This window comes from Bactrocera neohumeralis, chromosome 2 (genome assembly GCF_024586455.1).
Source record: "Bactrocera neohumeralis isolate Rockhampton chromosome 2, APGP_CSIRO_Bneo_wtdbg2-racon-allhic-juicebox.fasta_v2, whole genome shotgun sequence".
In the NCBI taxonomy this organism is placed as follows: domain Eukaryota; kingdom Metazoa; phylum Arthropoda; class Insecta; order Diptera; family Tephritidae; genus Bactrocera; species Bactrocera neohumeralis.
In genome coordinates this window covers 49,587,091-49,609,849 of record NC_065919.1, presented here as the reverse complement: position 1 = coordinate 49,609,849, position 22,759 = coordinate 49,587,091, and the positions used below count along the sequence as shown (strand labels likewise).

The 22,759-nt window shown below is 38.0% G+C and overlaps 1 protein-coding gene across 1 annotated transcript; it reads left to right on the top strand.

Moving 5' to 3' along the window:
• The first annotated feature begins 17,101 nt into the window (after positions 1–17,101).
• LOC126750934 (mucin-5AC) lies at positions 17,102–22,389 on the top strand. Its single transcript, XM_050460778.1, has 2 exons — positions 17,102–19,583; positions 19,650–22,389. The coding sequence occupies exons 1-2, from the start codon at positions 17,115–17,117 to the stop codon at positions 21,819–21,821; spliced, it is 4,641 nt and encodes a 1,546-aa protein (XP_050316735.1). The 5' UTR covers positions 17,102–17,114; the 3' UTR covers positions 21,822–22,389.
• Positions 22,390–22,759: the final 370 nt, after the last annotated feature.

The following is a 22,759-nucleotide window of genomic DNA, read 5'->3' as shown; positions in this document are numbered from 1 at the left end:
CCACTCCCCGTAATCACCTGATATGGTACCGTGCGACTTCTTTTTTTTGGACAAATGCATTTGCCCATGAAAGGAAAGCGTTATGCAGACGTAGAGGCCATTCAAAAGGCTTGCACCGGCATACTGGCGGCCATACCGGCCAACGAGCTAAAACACTCGTTCGAAATGCTTTTGGACCGCGCAAAAAGCTGTATTAAAGCAGAAGGAGACTACTTTGAATAAAATAAATTGTTTTCGCTGAAAACACCATTTGATATGTTTTTTTTTTAAGTTCTGTTTACTTTGGAACCCACCTTGTAGAACATTTAGTAAAAGGTTATATTGAAATTTAATATTTGTTGCAAAATTATACAAAACCTCAGATATTTCCGCCATTTGCAATCATATATATTTACTAATGTTATATTTATATGTTGATTTTTATCTATTACGTAAATTAATAATATTAGTACCTAAATTAATTTTAAAATTTCCGAATCTCGAGAGCAAAAGAAAAATAACTAAAATGAAATCATAACTTCTTTTCATGCTTTCTTATTACAAAAACAACAGCGGTGTGGTAATAAATAATTTGATTGCTTTGCTTGTAACTTTCTTGCTCGAGTTAATGTGAGAATACGAGAAAGTGTGAGCAAACAAATCAACTCACAGATATAATGACACATACACATGTACATGTGTGCACACAATATTCCACACAAATCGAATACACACTATCTATCTATAATTATAATAAAACTTATATAGATGCGAGAAGAAATCTTGTAGCAAACTCACATACAAATTACCATTGAATAAGTTGCTAACAACAAAAAGGTAGCATTTTATAACAGAAAAACATAAAAAGGCTTTGCTGGTTTGCATTACACTACATGAAACCTACACAGATAAATTTGTATTTCTATGAGTTGAATACAAAACACTCGTGTCAGAATTACTTCGAGAGTGAAAGTATTTCCCTTAGCTAGTCAAAAGCAAGCAGCGTTGACGCATCGAGTGAATGAATTCGCAGTCAAAGCGCAAATAAAAGATTCACCCACACACGCTTAGACAGCTGACTGCCACTGTTGAGTTAGCACACCTACATACTATACATGCATGTGAACACTATACGGTACATTTTGGGTACATTTCGGGTAACTTTATAGGTACTTCTTTATGTCATTACTGCCCCATTCAGTAACGGAATCAGTGCTGTGAGCAATATAACTCATTCAATTGAGCATTAAAGTGTTATTCACATGTCAATAAATCGCACTCCATTCATTAATGAGAGTAAATTGAAGTTTTGTAATTTATATGTAAATTAATTAGAGACATTGTAGCTTCTCTTCTGCAACTTACCATATGATTTTTGATTTGATAAGCAAACAAGTTAGTGTATTGTTGTTGTAGTACAAACCATTTGTTCGTGCTTCTGTTACTCATAATTTGTTCATGCTCACTTCTGGCTTTTCACTCTTTCATCTGCATTTCATCTGTAGGGTGTGTTTGTTTGTGTTTTTTGCTTTTCGTTTTTTTTTTTTTTGTTTTTTGTTTTTTTGTATGTGCTCGTGTTTTGGAGAAAGTGAATGAGTTGGTGACGTTAGTTTTATTGTTTATTATTTGTTATTTCTACGTTGACTCAACTTATTATTGTAAATGTGGCAGTTGGTCTTAAAATATAAAGAAGAAAAATAAGACGGAGAGAAGAAAATTGAAATTTATTGGCAAAATATGTGTTTCTTTTAGTTTTTTTCACTACACTAGAAATAAATTTATTTGCTGAAAAGTAGCGAAAAATTAGTTGAAGTATTATATCTAGTTGAAAGTCAGAAAGAATTGCGTATTTTTTGCGATTTTTTCGAAATAGAATTTTATTTTATAAATTAATAAAAAATGGCTTTTACAGAAATTAAAGTACTTTAAACATCAGCGATTCTTTTTTTTTAAATAATGTATTCCTTTGCTCTCGTGGTCATCTCCAGGAGAACTTTCGAAAAAGGTGTCTAGCGGGAAGGAAAAATTAAAATTATCTAAAAAAAATTGTTATAAAGATAACTGGATATATGTAGGTAGTGATCGGAGGACTAGCGAAAATTTTGATTTTTGAAGTTTTTTCGAAAACAGTCGTTTTTTGTGAAAAAAATTAAAACTTTAATTTTTGAAATTTTTTCAAAAAAAGTCGTTTTTTGTGAAAAAACTTAAATTTTTATTTTTGGAATTTTTTCGAAACAAAGTAATTTTTCGTGAAAAAATTTACACATCAGTGTAGCTTTAAAAATCGAAATTGTTTTATTATTAATTATTATTTTATTTATTACTTCGACCATTACCTAAAAACTATAGAAAGTCATTTGAAAATTTCAAGTTGATCGGGTCAGGTGACTTTGAAAACAGTGTTTCGAGAAAAATATGTTTAAAATTTTGGCAGCCGATTACACTAAGTTAAAAAATTGTTACAAATACGCTGGTATCTCCGAAACTAATTGCTCGATCAACTTCAAATCTTCAGAAAATATTCTTAAATATATATGTATGTACATCGCTCTATATGCCAAAAAAATGTCGACTTTTTTTTTAATTCATAAGTGGATACATATAAAATAAAATTTTCAATTAATTAGCTGCATTGCACATGGTGGATTTAGAGAATATTGCTTGACTGATATCTCATGGCCGGATATTAAGCTGAGCCTCTTCCAGTCACTTAGACGCCGCTGTCATTAACAATCGTTTGATTATCTTTTGTTGCTGAGGGCTGCTTATAGAAACAAGACTGAAATCTACAACAAGTTATGACTTATTTTCCTCTTCGAATAGTGATTTATTGTTTGCAAGTGGCTGTATTAAATTTTATATATTTTTTCAACATATGTACATTAGAGTTTTTTATTCTTTCCAGTCTTCGAAGATGCCGTTTTGTTATTCGAAAGTGGCAAAATATAATTATTTTATATATATTATTACCATAAACTAGTGTTTATTGGTAACATTTTCCAGTCTTCGAAAATGCGGTTTCGTTAATCGAAATTTTTTTAGTTTTCGAAGATACTGTTTTTTTACTCGAAAGTGTCTAAATTAATTATAAATATTTTTCGCCATAAAATAGAGTTTAGAGGTAAAATTTTCAGTCTTCGAAAATGCCATTTTCATATTCGAAATTTTTTTTTAGTTTTCGAAGATACTGTTTTTTTACTCGAAAGTGTCTAAATTAATTATAAATATTTTTCGCCATAAAATAGAGTTTAGAGGTAAAATTTTCAGTCTTCGAAAATGCCATTTTCATATTCGAAATTTTTTTTAGTTTTCGAAGATGTTGTTTTTACTCGAAAGTGTCTAAATTAATTATAAATATTTTTCGCCATAAAATAGGGCTTAGAGCTAAAAATTTCATCGAAAAATAGTGATATTTACATATGTAAAATATTTTGAAATGCAAAATGTAACAACATTTTCGAAAATTTCAGTGGCATTTTTTTAAAGCATAAAATGGAAATTAAAAAACAAATTTTTTATTGATAAGATTATCTGAACATGTATGCCAATATTATGTTTGTAATTTTGTGAATCATACATCAAAATATATATATTTACATATATTTCATTGAGTTTTCGAAAATAACGATTTGTTTTTATAAAGCAACAAAATTAAAAAATACAGTGTTTATTGATAAGTTTTTGTGTCAGAGAGTATATTGGCAATTTTGTTCAATTTTCGAAGATGCCGATTTGTTATTCGAAAGTGTCTAAATACACATATAATATATATATAATATATATAATCTAAATTATAAAGTCGAGTGCATTGGTAAATTCTGTGATTTTTCTTGTAATTTTTGGGAATTTCTGTTGACTCTGGACTCTTCGTAAGATACTTCGAGAACTCATTATATACATATGTATATACATACATAACTGAAAAAATTTAAACTCAAAGAATACATACTTGATATTTATACATAAACTCAAACATATATACGTATTTTGATAAAAAACGTAGTTGTAAATCAAACGCAAAATTTTTAATAATTCATCAATATTTATTTTTTCGCCAGAAAAGTAATCCCCATCAGATTTAATACACTTAAGCCAACAATTTTCGAGTGTTTTTTGTCACAATGCACTTAATCTCGAGTTTGTAGCACGTGAACTATGAACTCCAAATCCGCAGTGGACTGTCTACAACAAATAAATTCCTCTAAGAGAACATATTATCAGCGCTGTACTGACCTCTATAGTAATTCATGTCGCATGTAGATCCTTTACTGTTAACGCCACTAGATTAAAAAGCTCTTGAGAGCCAATTTATCGTGCTCACGCATGCAAAATTTGATTATCTGCACGCACATTTGTAGGAAAAGCATTTCCTATGCGCACATTTGTGGCGCCACATGGGCTGCTACGAACAAAGCGTGCCGGCAATCTTTCAACAAGAATTAATTTCTTCCAAGATACTCGTGCATGGACACCTCTACGCCACATTGTTGCTTACATTCGCCGGAGAAATAAATAATTGTGTGCTCAATTGCCGATTGATTGATTTTTATTGCCAGCCAGCAAGCTGGTTGCTTGGCCACGAACGGCCACCTGTAAGCGGCGATTGTTGTTGTTCTTGTAGCTGCGCTCAACTACATACGTTGTGATCGTCACACATCATACTACGGCAACTTCAAAGCAACTCTGCGTGTTGGAGCGCTGCGTAAAATGTTTGCTCGCTTTGTTGTTGTTGCTGTTGTTGTTTGTCCAAAGACGAAGCGGACCGACCGCATGCGTCGAGTGCGTGAAAAAGAATTTCAAACGAAAGTGCGTTTTGTAGTCATCAACAAGCGGCCACATTGTTGCAGCCTTTATTTGTAATAACGGTGGCTGTTGCCGTTGCTGTTGCAACCGTTGTTGTTTTTGTTATTGTTTTGTAAACATTTTGTGCTTGTTTTTTCATTGAGACATTTGCCATGATTGTCACAGATGTCGCATAACCAAAGCATTGCTACATTTTTTCTGCATTCGTGCGATCTCATACACATACATATGTATATGTGTTTGTATGTGTATGTTTATATGTATGTATGTATATTATATGCGTGCACATGAAAGCAACTTTGCTGCAAATAGCAATTGTCACTTTTAATGCTGTTTCTTGTTTGCTATTTGCTGTCTGCACTTGCTGCTGTTATTAATTTTGTTTCTGTTATTTTTGTTGTTGTTGCTGCTGACCATCAACACACAGCGCGTTTGTTGATTGATGTGAAAAAAATCGCTTGGAAAAAAGCTTAAAAATAGAAATGTTGCTTGGTGTTAATAACAATACCAACAACAAAACAACAACAACAACAGCAATGATAATAATAACAACAACAATCAACAATACGACTTGTCGCAACGTTGCGCCTCATTTCATTTTCTTTCATTTCGATTTCAATTTAAATGTTTTTCCACATTTTTGCCTCGGCTCTTTGGCCGCACTTCGGCCGCTGCTCACCGTCGTATCTTGTCACATTTCATCATCATTTTATTTCGTTTTCAAGTTGGAATGCTGGAACTTTCATTTATTTTGCGTCCAGCTTTGCGACAACTAAACAGCATAAACAAATGCACAGCTGCTAACATGCTACTTACACACATACATACATACATATATACATATTTATAACAAGTATCTAAAATCATTAAATAAATTGCATTTCGAGGCGACATGTTTAATAAACAAGCCAAACATATCGTCGTCAGGTATTAAGTTGTCTAATGGCTCTTCTGTTCGTGCTCATCGGCATTACTCGCTTCTATTCGGCATTATCAGCGCATGATCGGCCTCAAATTATTTAAAAGCTAATTATTTTCAATTAATCTTAAGCTCATGAGATTTGAATTGGCGCCACTTTGACATATTGATGTATATGCGCTTACATAAAATATATTTAGACATTAGGGAGGGTCAAAAACGAGTTTTTTGTTTTGCTTTTTTGAGTACCAGCTGTGCCTCTCCAAGCATGAGTTCTTAGTTGTAACGGCAAGGTCCTCCGCTTTACAGTTATCAACTTTTTTATATTATCGGGTTGAAAGATTTATTTCTCGCTTTCAACTACTTCCGAATTATTATTTTATTTATTAACGAATATCGATTTGAAAGCAAAAAATCATAAGAGGAGCTCCGACGAAGTACGCTGTTGATCTACATAGTGTCTGCCAGACGCCAATTTGATCGAATATTTTTATTCAATATTCAAACTTTCCCTTTTCGAGGCACTCATGAGATATATTTCGATCTTTTATTGCCGATTGAAAGGTAATTTCATAATGGCATGCTCACAAAAGTCCTTATTGCTACTGGCAATAAAACTAGAATAGTCGATTTTCTCAAGCTTCACTAGAGACGAATTTTCCACCAGCAAAATTATTCACAATAGAAAGTAACAGGTACTAGTCACTTGGCAAAGGTCCTGTTCGAACTATAAGGTGGTGACATAAGAAACTCCCAACTAAACTGTCGTTGCATCCGGCGTGTCACTACCGTTGTGTGTGGCCTCCGTTGCCGTGACAGTCGGTTCTATGTAACCAGAATGGACCCGGATTTTTATTCGGCCTAGGCCAGTCAAACCGGCAGCATTCCTCCAAATTACTTCAGGAATATTTTCTGCCGATACAATAACAACAGGTGTGTGACCTGGCGTTTTTCAAATGGAACACAATTCCTCTACTATCGTCAGACGGCCCAATTATTGGCCATACAGGTCCGAACTATAGGATTGGTCATATAGTAGCGGCTATTTGCAGCTGATTCCCTATAATCCCACCAAACATATTTCCGAACGTCAATTCAAGTTACCGGAACAAAATCGGCGAAACCAAAATTAAGCGTCATTGGTGGTTACAGTGTCAGAATCATAAAGATTATTTACATTTTTCATCGCTTGATTGGAGTTTTGGTCTTTATCGCAGATAAACTGTGAAATATGACGTATTTTATCTTTTTCGTACTATTTGGAAAAATAATGGATATATTTTTACCAAACCTTAGATATTATTTGAACTGTTTTTGATGTCTGTACTATTAGGCAAAAATATTAGAATTTAATAATTTACAACAACAACAATATTAATTTCCGCATCATTTCTTTGGAGTCAGTGGAAGCTTCTTCCAACTTTGAAAATTTCAACAACCCACTGTCAGAGCTTATTTCAATATTAGTACGTGAAGATGCTGGAGAAATGATGGTTTGTAGCCATCACAGAAGAAGCTGCCTGAACCAGTTTTAAGAGAATGAGAGTGGCACTAGGATATTCGTTAGGAACTAAGTTATCCAGATGTATGTAGGATAGCCTTTGTCGATATCCTTTTATCTTTCTTCGCTATGACATTCTTCTATTTTTTTATTTATTTATTAAAGGAAATACAATAATGAATAATTATACTTCCTATAAAATATAACATTATTATAGCAAATGTATATCCCTTTGAATAGGTCGGTTAATTAATTTGTGCCATTTATTTGCTTGAGCGGTGCTCTAAATTAATATTCGCGACAAAATTGTATGTTTATTAGCTAAAATGTCGGAGGTTGGTCTATTTACAAGTATACATTGTGACAAAAATTACTCGGAAATTGTTAATAAAAGGCAAAATATTTAATAATTCATCAATATATGCATTTTGTCGCCTTCAAAGTAATCCACACCACATGTAAAACACTTATGCCAACGATTTTTCCAGTCCTCGAAACACTTTTCATAAGCACTTTTTGGAATGGTCTTCAGCTCCTTCAGCGAATTTTATTTCCTGACGATTTTCAAGCGCCGTATGCTTCACTTTTTCATACATATGTGTGAGTGCATGTATTGCCAGACGTCTATAATAAATAAGCAGCTGCCAGGTGTTGAAGTAAAAGATAATATTTTACAAAATTGCACATGCTTTCGAATGTTGTGTGCATATAATCTAATCCCAGCTGTGTTGTATTTTTGTAATAAAATTGAAATTAATTTTTTTTGTTAAGCTTAGCACATTCCCAGCTCGAACTTGGAGAAAGCATTTGAAGTGTGTACACACAAATATTTCATAATCATATTTTTATACTTAAGGATATACTAGTTCCACCTGCCACTTTGCTGCAACTTTGTAAAATATTTTGGGCTGTTGTTCGTGTAGAATTCTTCTTTGCATGATCTTGTTTGTAGACACAAACATTTAAAGTCCTAACACCCAAAGATCTGTGCCCCTACTGCTTCCGAGGGTAACAAAATGAAACTACAAATTTATTGAATTAAGTCTGGTATACAAGGTCTGTCGCAAAAGAAACAGAACTTTTGAAATATAACTGTTTCTGGTGACGCCACCTATTGGTGGGTATATGAAATAAAAAGTTTGATCTCTTGTTGACATTTCGTAAAAATTTTAAGACAATTGGATAACTACAATCGATGTTATCGATCAAAAAGTGACAGCAGCTTTTGGTCATCGGTCGTAAAATGCATTTTGAACAAAGAGCAAATATTCAATTTTGTTTTAAACTTGGGAAAACGTTTACTGAAACATTTCAAATGATGAAAAATGTTTAAGGTGATCAGTGCCTATCCCGTAGTAATGTGCATGGGTGGTTTAAGCGATTCCAAGAAGATCGTGAGGACCTCTGTGACGATCAGAAGTCGGTCGTCTTCAGAAGTCAAAAATAAAGACAATGCTGATTTCTTTTTACGATTCCGAGGGTATTGTACACCGAGAGTTCGTCCCACCTGGCCAAACGATTAATGCTGTGTTTTACCTTGGTGTTATGAAGCGTCTTTTGTCACGCATTCGGCGTGCTCGACCACAATACCGTGAGGCAGGGTCCTGGCGCCTGTTGCACGATAATGCGCCGTGTCATCGGTCGACGTTTGTCACTGATTTTTTGACAAAAAACTCCATATTAACCATTAAACACTCAACCTACTCACTTGATCTGGCACCCTGTGATTTTTACCAATTTGGAAAACTTCATTTGCCCAAGAAAGGACACTGGTTTCAGGACATTTCAGCTATCCAAAAGGCGACGACCGATATTCTCAAGAGCATTCCGAAAAATGACCTTAAACACTCATTTGAAATGCTAATTGACCGGGCTAAACGCTGTATCGAAGCACAAGGAAACTACTTTGAATAAAAAAATATAACTTTAGAAAAATATTGATTTTTTGTTGTTTTTTTTAACAGTCCTGTTTCTTTTGCGACAGACCTTGTATACGCTGGCTTTGACAAAAACAAAAACTATTAATGTAAAGTAACAGTTATATGCGTCACAATTTCAGTCTGTATTTTTATTTTTATTTTTTTTTTGGATTTTATTTCCGAGCGAACTGCATACAGTTCATTGTTATTGACAAAATCGAGTAGAAAAATTATTAATAAGGAATAAATTCTATCAACTTCCCAGCAAATATCTGCCAAAAAATTTAAGTAGATTAACAGCCATGCACAATTTTGCACTCCGTAACATTTTTTTTCTGGCTACATCAACAATTCTCATTTATCAAAGCAACGCCAATACATGCATACATACCAATGCATACTTCTAACAACAACATCAAGAAACAACTCCAAACCGGCAATTATGCCGCTTAAGGCCAGATCAACTCGCTGCACATGTTTTGCCGAGAAAATCGTAACAACCAGTTGCGTTGGCATACTAACTGACTATTTAACGCTGCTACTGTGACTGGGATGGCGACTATTTGCACAGACTACCAAATTTAGAGCAGAAAAATTACGCTGTAATGTAGTCTAATGTAGTCTACTTGCAGAGCGCTAAATAAAGCGGACAATATGTATTGGTGAGTGAGTGTATGTGTGTGTTTGTGTATGTGTGCGTGTTTGTGTAAAGGGGGGGCGTGTCTCCGCGACAAAGTAATAAAACTGTTTAATCGTTCGGTGCATTAATTGAAAGTGACACGACTGCAATTGCTGTTAGCACCATAAACGAAATAACAAAATTACGAAAATAAATTCAAAAGACTTAAGCAACAAACTCGGCTGGTGAAAATCGAACGCTAAGACGTTTCGACTTATGAATGTGGTTCGTGAATAGGAATATTGGGTAGTCGAAAAAGTATTTTCGTATTTCTAATCAAACTTCAACATATTTTTTTTTATTTATACTGGAAACTTAACGCAGGATAACTCTTGCTACTTTGGACTGAGTAGGCATTTGAGAAGTGAAGTGCTCTCTCGACGAACAAAAACCAAACTTTATAAGTCACTCATAATTCCCGTCCTGCTATATGGTGCAGAGGCTTGGACGATGACAACAACTGATGAGTCGACGTTGCGAGTTTTCGAGAGAAAAGTTCTGCGAAAGATTTATGGTCCTCTGCGCGTTGGCCACGGCGAATATCGCATTCGATGAAACGATGAGCTGTATGAGATATACGACGACATTGACATAGATCAGCAAATTAAAAGACAGCGGCTACGCTGGCCAGGTCATGTTGTCCGAATGGACGAAAACACTCCAGCTTTGAAAGTATTCGACGCTGTACCCGCCGGGGGAAGCAGAGGAAGAGGAAGACCTCCACTCCGTTGGTAGAACCAGGTGGAGAAAGACCTGGCTTCGCTTGGAATATGCAATTGGCGCCACGTAGCGCAAAGAAGAAATGACTGGCGCTATTGTTAACTTGGCTATAATCGCGTAAGCGGTGTCTACGCCAATAAAGAAGAAGAAGAATAAATAAATAAACAAATATGTACCTATTTGGTCGACCACTTTTTGTAATTTTTCTTCTAGAGAAATTATTCCATTAGTGTAAAACTTTCATCAGTGTAAATCGAAATTTCACGAACTGTTACACCATCGTGTTCGTAAACTTCACAAATTTCATTGGTGGCTTGCGTTTTTTATACAAAAATTTCCAAATATGGCAAATTTCTTCATTATTTTCACACATTTTTGAACAGCTGTAACTTTTTTTTCAACTTTCCCGAATTTAATATATTTTTTTTGGTTAAATGAAGCTTAAAATCTCACCTTTCCAACACAATATAACAAAATGTGATTGGTAGCACTGCAGATATACGACTATTCTATCTATCTATTGACAAAATACGAAAATACTTTTTCGACTACCCAATATATTTTTCTTTATTACTCCACAATTCACCGTTGCTTATTTCCTCACTACTCAGTAATTAAATTTTAATTACAACTATTTCTTCGATATAATATATTTACGGATTACTATGTACTATTACTTATAATTACTTCCAACTACTTTCATATAGTCACACACACACACACACATACAAATTATGGCTCATTTGTAACTGCAAGCGATACAATCTTTCAATTTCATTTTCTACTCGTCACCTGTGTGCACTGATTAAATCATCAATACAAAAGTAGCAATCAGCAATGATATCTCGAAGCGCCTTTCTGTTTAGCCACACGTTGTTGCCCAACTTGTCCGCCGCGTATTTGCCTTATGCGCCTTTCCGCGCTTTGCCTGTCAGGTATTGTGAGTTTTTTTTGCTGCATACAGCTATCTATTGCCGACACACAGGTGAAGCTGTGAATGTAGAAAAGAAAAAAAAACAAAAACAATCGGAAATAATATTAATGGTGAAAATTTCATAAGAAAATTTCCAAACAACTTCCAGCTGTTGGTGCGAGATCTTGGCTGTTGGCTGTCACTTTATAATGGTGGTGTAAATTTATATGTGAACATTAGGGTGTGTCGATGTAAATGTTGAAAATTATAGGAGTTTCGTTGGTTTATTGCCTTAGAATATATATATTTTTTTAAATTTTTTTTTAATTTTTTTAATTTTTTTTTTTATATTTACAACAGCTGAGCTTTGAAAAAATTTCTTGCTGAATATTTTTAAAGCTCCGTGTACCCAAGTGAGCTGGATGGCTCGCTTATGCGGTAGCGCAGCATTATGCTAAGCATAAGCTTATTGTCTTCATATATATTTAAAGCGATTAAGAACTATTTGACTTAGCGCAATTTCTGGTACATCTTATGGTTCATCATCTAACAAATGAATTTTTGAAGCCAATTAGTTATTTGAAATATTTTTCCACAATAAAATAAGTAAATAAAAAAATTCTGATAATATTCTATTTGGGCTCGATATGACGTAAATAAATCAGAGATGCTTAAACTTTATTTGAATCAAATGTTTTTCTTTGGATGGCATGCATTAGGGTAGCACATAATTTGTTTTCAATTTTGTCACACAAACTATATTATTAAAGTATGCGAAGAAATACAGGGTTGGTTAGATTATAATATAGATATAGATTATAGATTGAACACTTTATAGCCTCAGTTCTTTGTGTTAACTATAACTCCTATTAAATTTATCTTAAAAACCCCAATAAATAGACGAAGCGCTTTGAGCCGATGAAATTTTTTTTAGGCGACTAATATCAGCTTACGCTATGATTTCTGCTCCGCCGAAGATAAGGCCGACGAAATGTTTCAACTTCAGTTTTTCAAAAGTTGGATAATGGAGAAAAGAGTACCTGGACTTCACCACCTTCCTTCATATAACTTCGGCCGTATGCGTCCGACTGTATTTTTAGCCTTACTTCATTAATGCTTATTATATAATGTCGTGTAAGAAGTCCTACGATTACGCCAAGATGAGCTTGGCAAGAAATTCTGTAGATCTCGTACGCTCTATACTAGGCCTGAAGTATCTCGCAGTCACGCGGAGGCTGGTTGTCAACCATTACCTGTTGGTCCAACTTGTTTCCATTCTGGTGTGAGCTGAGTAAGAGTGCCGCCAAGCAGCCGCTTCTGCCTGAAAGACGCTACAGTAGTCCAGTAGACTAAAAGCAGGCATGACTTTGCGTCTAAACTTCTCTCCTATCCTCGATCCATCCATTAAAAAGCTCATTGCGCCTCTTCTCAAGCGACTTTTCCCTGCCCACATAACCTTCATCGATATCTAAGCGTAGAAGCGGAGAAATACTTCGATCGACTTTCGCAACAATGCAACTGCTGGCAAAACCTTTCGTCTTCCAAATCAAATTATGCTCATTAAAGGAAAATTGTCTTCCAAGGGTCATATAGTCCAGAAAGAAACTATAAAATAGTTCCATCTTTGCTTAATTTCCTTTTATGAAGCATTTTCTTGGGATCTGACTTGTGACATGGTTCATTGTCTTGATTCTGAGCTCTCGTAAAAAACACTTTTCACCAAGTTTTCACATAAGCAACGTCGTTGCTTGTATGGTTACTTCGCATGACTCTGAGCCCGACAAAATCAATCAAGTAACTTTTTGGTATCAACAGCATTTTTATCAAATATAGAGTTTCATTACTTTGGGTTAATAAACAATATTAGTTTTTTTTATGGATTGAACACTGATGGCTCACTTTCATAGAAACGTTTAGACCCTTTAAGCATGTTCAGTACTTTAAGCCGATGTTTGATTTGTATAGCCTGAATAGGGCATATTTACTTTGCCATGAAGTCGGCAAAAGGAAACGTTCGAAGCCTTATAATATACATATATATTTGTATATATAAATATATATATAAAATAAGCGTCGGGAGCTTAGACGATTTATCTATATCCGTCTGCCTCTATATACGTGAACTAGCCGCTCATTTTTTGAGTATTTATCGAGATTTGACGAGATATCTTCACGAAATTTGGCATGGATTATTGCTTAAGATAATCTGGGAAGAAATTGGTCAGATCAGTGTACTCCAGCATATAACTGTCATACATTCATACTGATTATTCAAACTCAAGTTCTTGTAAGGAAAACTTTTTTATTTGAGGCAACGGTAAACGGTAACTTTTTCAAATATAAGCTGTCAATTTAAATAAAAAAACTAAAACAATTAAATTTTTTATGCTCAACGAATAATCGGACAAAACAAAATAGAACCACTTAATATATAAAACAAAAGGAGTCAATACTTAGTTGCATAACCCTTGTTATCCAGAACAGCGCGCTGTGGAACAGATTTTACCAAATTTTGACAAACCTCCGGCTTTATGGAATTCCATGCCTGTAATAAGGCCTCCTTTAGCTCACCTAACGTGTTAAACTTTTTTTGATACACTCTTCTAGCTAATTCCTCCCACAAATGCTCGATTATATTAAGGTCAGGGCTCTGCGGTGGTGTTTGTATTAGTTTAGGGCAGTTGTGTATCAACTAAAGCTTTGCAACGCCCGATGTGTGCTTGGGGTCGTTGTCTTGATAAAAAGCAAAATTGTTCGCGAAACCCAACTTCTCTGCACTTTGCTTAACATTTTCCTTCAAAATATTGAGATAGCCAAATTTGTCCATTTTACCATCAATAAAATGCAAATTGCCTACTCCAGCACTTGACATGCCCCCCAAACCATAACAAAGCCCCCTCCGTGCTTCACAGTAGCTTTTGTATTTTTATGAGCAAATTCGGCATTTGGTTTACGCCACACAAACATTTTGTCATCTGATCCATGCAAATTAAATTTGCTTTCATCAGTGAATAAAACCTAAAAACAGGGAAAACTATCAAAATAAATGTATTTTGAGATGAAATAATGTGAAACTACCTGATTCCAAACGTCTTCTGATTTTAACAAATACTCCCTAGCATATTTCAGCCTTTTGTTTTTATTTTGATGGCTAATAAAAGGTTTTTTTCTTGCAACTCTACAATGGTAATCGTATTTGTGTAACGTATTACGAATAGTATTTAGGCAGACATCTTTTCCACTTCGATTTTTAAAAGAATTTTTAAGTTCTTTTGCCGTTTTGAAAGGATGTTTTGCGACTTCCTTTACTATAGAACGCTCTTCTCGCACAGATAATATCTTGCCGTGACCTTCTCTGCTTCTATTAGCCAATCTGAACTCATGATGGAACTTCTTCCTACCAATTCAGCGATTTCTCGAACGGTTTTACCTTCACCATTCAATTTCACTATTTTGGAGCCATTTTAAAAATAATTCACAAAATTCTAAACTCTTCTGCGACTAAATAAAATTTATGACTAAATAAGACCAAAAATGTGATTGTAAAGTGCGCATTTCTATTTTCACTTGTCCGATTATTCGTTGAGTGCAAAAAATTGAGATATTTATGTTTTGCTACTCAAAATTACAGTTATCATATAGGATAGCTGTTGTTTTTTTTATTGATGAGAGAAACTGTATTATGAAGTGCAAATAATAGCAAAAAACAGTACATTCTGCTTTTTTATCTTTATGCTTGGAGCACATTAATATTAGATAAACTTCTGTCCGATTATGCGATGGAGCCACGGTATGTAATAATAGACTTTCAGAACTAAAACTTCTGGCACATACATAGTTACGCTTCTTCTTCTTTACTGGAGTAGACACCGCTTATGCAGTTATTGCCGAGTTAATACCAGCGTGCCAGTCGTTTCTTCTTTTCCTTATTTGGCGCCAATTCGTGATACCAAGTGCAACCAGGTCCGTCTCCACCTGATCTCTTCAACGGAGAGTACTTCACTTTTCAATTGCCTACTCAGTTCAAAGTAGTACCTGTTGGAAAGAGTGATTCTAGCTTTGGATTTCTAGACTGATATTTCTGTTGGTGTCGATACTAGTGCCGGAAGAACGAAATTATCTACGACTTCAAAGTTATGACTGTCAACAGTGACGTGTGAGCCAAGTCGAGAATGCGACGACTGTTTATTTGACGATAGGAGATATTTCGTCTTGCCCTCGTTCACAACTAGACCCATACGCTTCGCTTTTTTAACCAGTCTGGAAAAAGCAGAACTAGCGGATCGGTTGTAGAGGCCAATGATATCAATATCATCGTCGTACGCCAGCAGCTGTACACTCTTATGGAAGATTGTACCTTCTCTATTTATTTCTGCAACTCGTATTATTTTCTCCGAGAGCAGATTGAAGAATTCGCACGAAAGGGAGTCGCCTTGTCCGAAACCGCGTTTGGTATCGTACGGCTCGGAGAGGTACTTCCCGCAACTGACGGAGCTTTTGGTGTTGCTCAACGTTTTCCGTATTAACTTTGCGGGGATACCAAGAGCAGACATAGCTGTTTAGAGGCAGTTCCTTTTGGCGCTGTCGAAGGCGGTTTTAAAATCGACGAAGAGATGGTTTCTGTCGATTTTCCTTTCACCGCACTTATCCAATATTTGGCTACTATCTATCGATAGTAGATTTTCCTTCATAATGGACTGTCAAACAAGTCTTGCGATATATTTTTATTGATTTTTTTTTTTTATTGAAATTGAAATGAATTTTTGATGACTCTTTCTACCAATTCAGCGATTTTACCGCAATTATCGAGGACAGGCCTTCCGGAGCGTGGCGCATTACGACCACCTCTCACCAGAACGAAAACGTTGAAACCATCGTTGTGCGGTGGAAATGGAAACTGTATCGGGTCCATAAACTGCACAAATTTTATGAGATGCATTTTTGCCTTTATCGTCGTAGTACTGTAAAATATGCCGTATTTTTTTTTTTTTGCTCCATGTTTGCGACGCTATAACTCACGAACGACTTAAAAGAAACGACAATCAATGAAACACGTGTTAGCGCGTGAAATGAGCTTTCCAGCATGACCCGATGCGAGGAATAAAACTAGAACTACGCGCTTTCAGCGCCAACTAGCGAAAATACCGCAAGACTTTTTTGACAACCCATTATATTTAGAAAAACTTGCAGCATTCGCTAATATAATACATAGTTCGTGAAGAAATTAAGAGATCACGTTGCCGCCATTCAGACCAAACCGGCAATTAAATTTAAACACTGTTCGCGTGCGCTTCTTTTATCTTCATTCTGCGGCCTTAGCGTGCCTCTGCCTAACCGTTAGGCACATAACTACACAAAGCTTAGATTGGCGGTGTTTTTCCAATTGCGCAAGTGGGTCGTTGCTGTCCAACGCTAATACATCATATTATGCAATAACAGCGGCGCGTCAATTTAATTGTTGGTGAAAATATTTATTTGCATAATTGAATGGCTGACTTAGACGCTGGCTTTCTTTATTTAATGCTTTTCTATGAGCTTGAGCACGTACATATGTATGTCTTTCATTTATACATATATATAAGTAAATTTTATATAAAGTTTAATTCAATTAAAGCGTTATGTCGTTGATTACACTTTTCTTTCTTTCTTTCAGCATCAATCACTGCGGCTTTCTTTCCGAAATGTCTAATTACCCTTTATGGCTGGCGCTAGTCATAGCGTTGGTCGCGAGTGCTGGCTATACCACAGCCGCACCGGAAATACCCTCAGCGGATTTACCGTTAGAGGCGCGCAACGGCGGCGACTCCGCTGAAGACGAAGCGCTCATTTCCACCAGCTACGTGTTGCCCAATCAGATCTTCAACGATGGCAAGCCATATTATGCAAGTAAGGATCCCATTTCCGGTCAGTTGGACTTTAGCGCCAAGAAGCCAGCCGGTATTGAGACCGCGCTGAATGAGGTGATCGATCCGAAGGAGAAGATTGTGCTAAGCAGTAATGCACCGAACATACACGACTATCTGAATTTGCCCGTGAAGTATTCGTCGTCGAAATTCGTTTACCCATTGGTGTCGAGCTCGTATGCAAACCTCAAGTATCAGGGTAGCAATAAGAATTACATAACAAATAAGAAACCAACATCGGTGGTGGCAACACCGGTAACACCAGCGCCAAGCCAAAACTATTACACCATACCGACAACGAAGTTAATGGCCGTGCCACCCACAGCGCCGGGTCTGCATAGCAGCAGCGCGCCCACAACGACTGCATCAGCAACAACCACAACTACCACTAGCACAAGTAAAGCTACCACAACCACCACAACAACAACTTCGAAGCAACCCACAACCAGCGTTACGACATCGAATAAACCAAGTAGCACTTCTACTTTGCCTGCCACCACAAGCACGTCATCCACGACAACAACCACATTGGCACCGAGCTCCCCCAAGTATACGACCTCCACGCGCCGACCGCTGCCAACATTACCATCCAGCGTTTCGCAAGCGTTCGATAGCAGCACACGCAAGAAGTTCATACCGACAAAGAAGTATACACCAACTACAACAACAACTGACAGCGCCACAGCCACAACACCCATGCGGTTCCCAGATCAAGCGCCCGTGAATACCACAAAGACTGCGCCGAAACCAACAACAATCAGCACTACTTCGTATACCACGCGCCCACCTATCGGCGCCGGTGCCGCAGATTCCTCTTCGTCCACCAGCCAGTACGTGCCGAGCACTAAACAACCCATTCTCTTCACTGAGGGTCCAAACGGGCAGTTGACTTCGGCGTTACCAACACCAGTCGCTACAAATGTGCCGGAACTCAATATCGCCGACGTTTATCAGACTCTCGGTCAAAAGAATATTGAGCAGAAGATCGAGCAGAAACCATCCATGTCACTTGCGGATATATTCAATAGTTTGGCCGATGAAGAATCAGCTGTAGCTGCCCAAAACCAAGGTAGTCAAGGTTTCGACGCACAAGGCAACTATATGCAGCCCATTTCGCTGTCGAAACCGGCACCATTTGCTATGCAACAACAGCTTCAATATCAGCAACAGCAACAACAGCAGCAGCAACAATATCAGCAACAACAACAATATCAGCCACAGCAACAACAGCAGCAGTATCAGACACAACAGCAACAGCGTCCACCACAACAGTCCACACATCCCACATACCCAACCCATCCCACATTTACCCCACACGGCTCCACACCGCTACCGGGTAGCAACAGTGATCAGAAGGTGATATCGGGCAGTCAAGAGAATTATAGCGGTGAATATGTGTCGTATCAGGTGCAAAAGCCGAATGTTCTGCAATATCGTCCAGCACCGGGAGCGATCAATAATGTTGTCATCTCACCTGGACAACATTCGGCCTCCTTTGTTTTGGGCAGTCAGCAACAAGTGGGTACAGCAGCGTTCGGCTCGGTGGAGAAGGAGCCATTGTTCTCCAAGGAACCACCAGTACAATATGGCACAGTAATAAGCGAGGATATTAGCGCACTGAAGCGTCCGGGTCAAGTGGCACCCGCACAAGCCGGCACATTCCCACCAGCACAGGCAGCTTCGAACTTCCATCAAAACGGTAACTTTGGCGGCAGCGCCGTTGGTCCCACACCACCGTATGTACAACGTCCCCTGGATACAAAAGCACCCGCTACCACATATGCCGAAGAACCACCAGCGCCACCATCACCGTATCAACAATTGCCACTGATCGGCTCAAACATGCGTCAACGCAAACCACCAAAGCCACTCGCTTTACCACAGACAGCACCGAAAGGCAGTTATCAACCGGCCGGTCCCACACAAACACCTGCTGGGCAAGCCACAGCATCCACTGAGAATAATAGTGCGCAAGATACGAAAGAATTGCTCGTCTCCACAAACATACGCTTCCCATCGAACGAAGAGCAATCCGATGAGGAACATTCAGTGCCAGTCATCGCTGGACCACCCGCTGGACCGCAAGTCAATGGACATGCACAACCGCTGAGTCTTCAGCAACTGCAAAATGCCAATAACGTCGTATTTCCGAAGGCCGGCGAAGATGGTATAAGCAATACTGCAATCGGTGACATACAGATTCAGAAGCATGAGGTACTCACTATGAATCAGCATAAACAGAAATTGGTGAGCTTTGTTTCTTAAGTTACGCTTTATTTGAGGAATTATTTTTAAACCATTAAATACTTTCAGAGCTTCCCACCAACCCAACAGGATCAAAATACACCCTCACTGCATATGGAACCACCACCACGCTTTCCAGCAACCATCTCCAATGCCATACCCGAGCACAGTGAGATTCACAAACGTCCCCAGCCTCCGAACCGCCCGTTGGGTCCTTCGTCTTCATTTACTTACAGTGATTACACGCGGAAACCAATTGCCGGTATTACACGCCCTAGTGCAGAACGTCACCTACCAAACATATTGCCACAATTCCGTCCCAACGCTAAAATCTCCACTGGACACCCACCTGCGCAGAACTTCAATCAGGAGCCCGGTAATATACGCATTTCCGGCCAAACGCTCAAACGACCAAACAACTCCCCACAGTTTGCGCACCGGCGTCAGCCACTTTTGCAGCAGCAGCAACAACGTTATCCGCTTAATCGCGCCGCTGACTTTGGTCCTGGTGCGCCAATGGCAACAGATGCTAATCGTCGAGTTTACCGTTTACCGCCCTATGGTGGTCAAGGTGTGCAGTATCTAGACCGCATGTATCCCAGACGTCCACTGGCTTCACCACAACGTGGTGTAGATAATTACGAAAGACACGCAGCCGCTTCAAACTCCGAAGTTTATAAGACGATTATGGCGCCTGAACGTTTGGCTGCTTTCGAAGAGGAAGACTTGGTCATCAACGATCCACCACAACCAGTTGCAGCCGCACAAGAAGAACAAAGTATTGATAAAGCAAAGCTCGAACCGGTTGTAACCTTACAAATGCTTCAGTCTCAGAAGAAACCGCTCTCGCTGCCGAGCGATGATACAGGTTCTGGTGAAATTCAAGTCACCGCAGCATCGGAACAAATAGAGCCACAACTAGAGGGCGCTGCAACACAAAACGGACTCTACCTGGTATATCCCTCCAGAGGTGATAAGGCGAAAACACAGGAAGTCGGTGATATAAAAGATCAGTTACCTGCCATTGCACATGTGGAACCACCCACAGGTAGCGACTATCAAAATACACCTTTCTCAGTGGTGCGCGATCAACCGCAGGAGCCCATACTAAAGAACAAGAAACCGCAATCGTTGCAACAACAAACAAAAGCACAAATGATCAAAGACAAATTCCCCTATCCGATTGAGAAGCCTGACCCCTCCTACTCGGAACTCAACATGCCTATGCATGCTACTGTGGTCGGACCACGTATCATAAATGGTGCTTATGGCGTGGGCATGCCCGACACGCCGATTGCTATAGCCTACAGCCCAACAGAGCCGTCACCGTATCGTCGTGCCGGTGTCAGTGGACCACCGCGTTTTTCGAACGTAAATCTCGCTTCATCTGTCATCAGCGAAATCCGCACAGACACACAAACCGAAGAGGGTCTCAGCAATGACTTTGATACACGTGGTCAGAATTTAGAAAAAAACTTCATGGCACCATTCTACCCGAGCGTGAGTCTTGGCAGTGCAACAAATGCACCATCCAATGGTTGGAATATTCTACCATCCACAACGGAGAAGACAATTTACGAAAAGCATAACATCAATCGCGCCGACGTAGACGAGACTGCACCCGCCGATTTTGCGGAAACGACAACCGCGAAGTCTTTCGAGATGGATAGCTTTCAACCAGAGTTGCAGGGCGGCTTCAAGCCCATCTATCCACCAGGTTACAAGCTCGAAGAAGAAGAGCATGCGCAGGCGGAACCCGAAGAAGTATTTGTAGGTGAAAATGATAAGCCATTAGCGTTGGCGAGCTATATGCGTTCGGAGAGTCAGGAAATCGCGGACACAAAAACCAGCGCAGCAACGAGCACCACATCGACAACTTCGACAACAACCACCACCACCACCAGCACTACAACAAAACCACATACAAGCACTAGTGTAAAGCCCAAAAATACAGCGTCCACCAGCGCCACCAGCACCAGTAATGCGCCGACAAATCTCAACGTCACAACCAGCGCGGATACAACAAAGGCACCCATTACAACAACCACACCTACGAAAAAGACGAGCACATTCGAAACTAGTCTCGCTGCTTTACTCTTCGGCGACGACGAGGAGTTCGAGAACGCTAGTGAGGCCAGAAAACAACAGCCCCTAACGGCGACGGTTGAGACCAAAGCCGTTAGCGCTGGACCACGTGCGGGTGCGCCACGTATGGGTCCACGCAGTCTGCAGTTCAGTTAGATGCATTGAAAGACAGCGTTGCACTCAACACAGTCCACACAGCGCCCACAGTCAGACTTAAGTGACGGGTGGAAAAATGGCAAGTTCTTAGCATAATATTTTTTTTTTGTTTTTGTTTGTGGAAATCTAGTTTAGTTTATTGCTTTATGTAATAATTGAATTCACAATTCACTTTAATAATGATTCCCGCATAATTACAGTTACAAAAACATACACACATACAATATTTAACTAATACATATACACATATACTAGACAAAGGCAATTGCAAAGGCCGAAATGCAGTTATTCATAAACGCTCAATTAGTGGGTGCGTCAATAGCATTTAGTGTGACTTTTGCGAGTCTGATTCGAAAACCGTTGAGCTGGTGGATTTCGCATTTCACCACTGCAAGCAAACCTCACATACACGCCGGGCCTAGCGCAAGCAGTGTGTGTGTGTTTGTTTCTTATTGGACTCCCGAATCGTCGAGCTACATTTACTCCTCTTATGTATGTATGTATGCATTCTACAAAGACAGGAAATGCCAATTAAAATGGAGAAAATAAAGAATTAATTGACAATATTTATATATATATATATATATATACATATTTATATATACTTGTAAACTAATTTACAAACGAATTAATGCTCAATGACATTTAAAGTAATTATTAAGTGATTCCCGTTAAATTTAGTGTGGAGTTGAAATAAATAATTTAGTTGTATTTATTGATAATTTATTTATAAAAGCAAAGTGTATTTGATATTTAATGTATTTTATTTATTTTTATGAAGAAATAAATTAAAAAAAAAATAATTAAATGCATAAATTTTATTTTCAATTTTAATGTTTAGTATCATTTTAAAAACATTCTTTGATATTTATTTTTTGAAGATTATCTCTTTCAAGGTTTTTTCATCTCAGATGGTTGCTCTGTTGAGTCCAATTTTC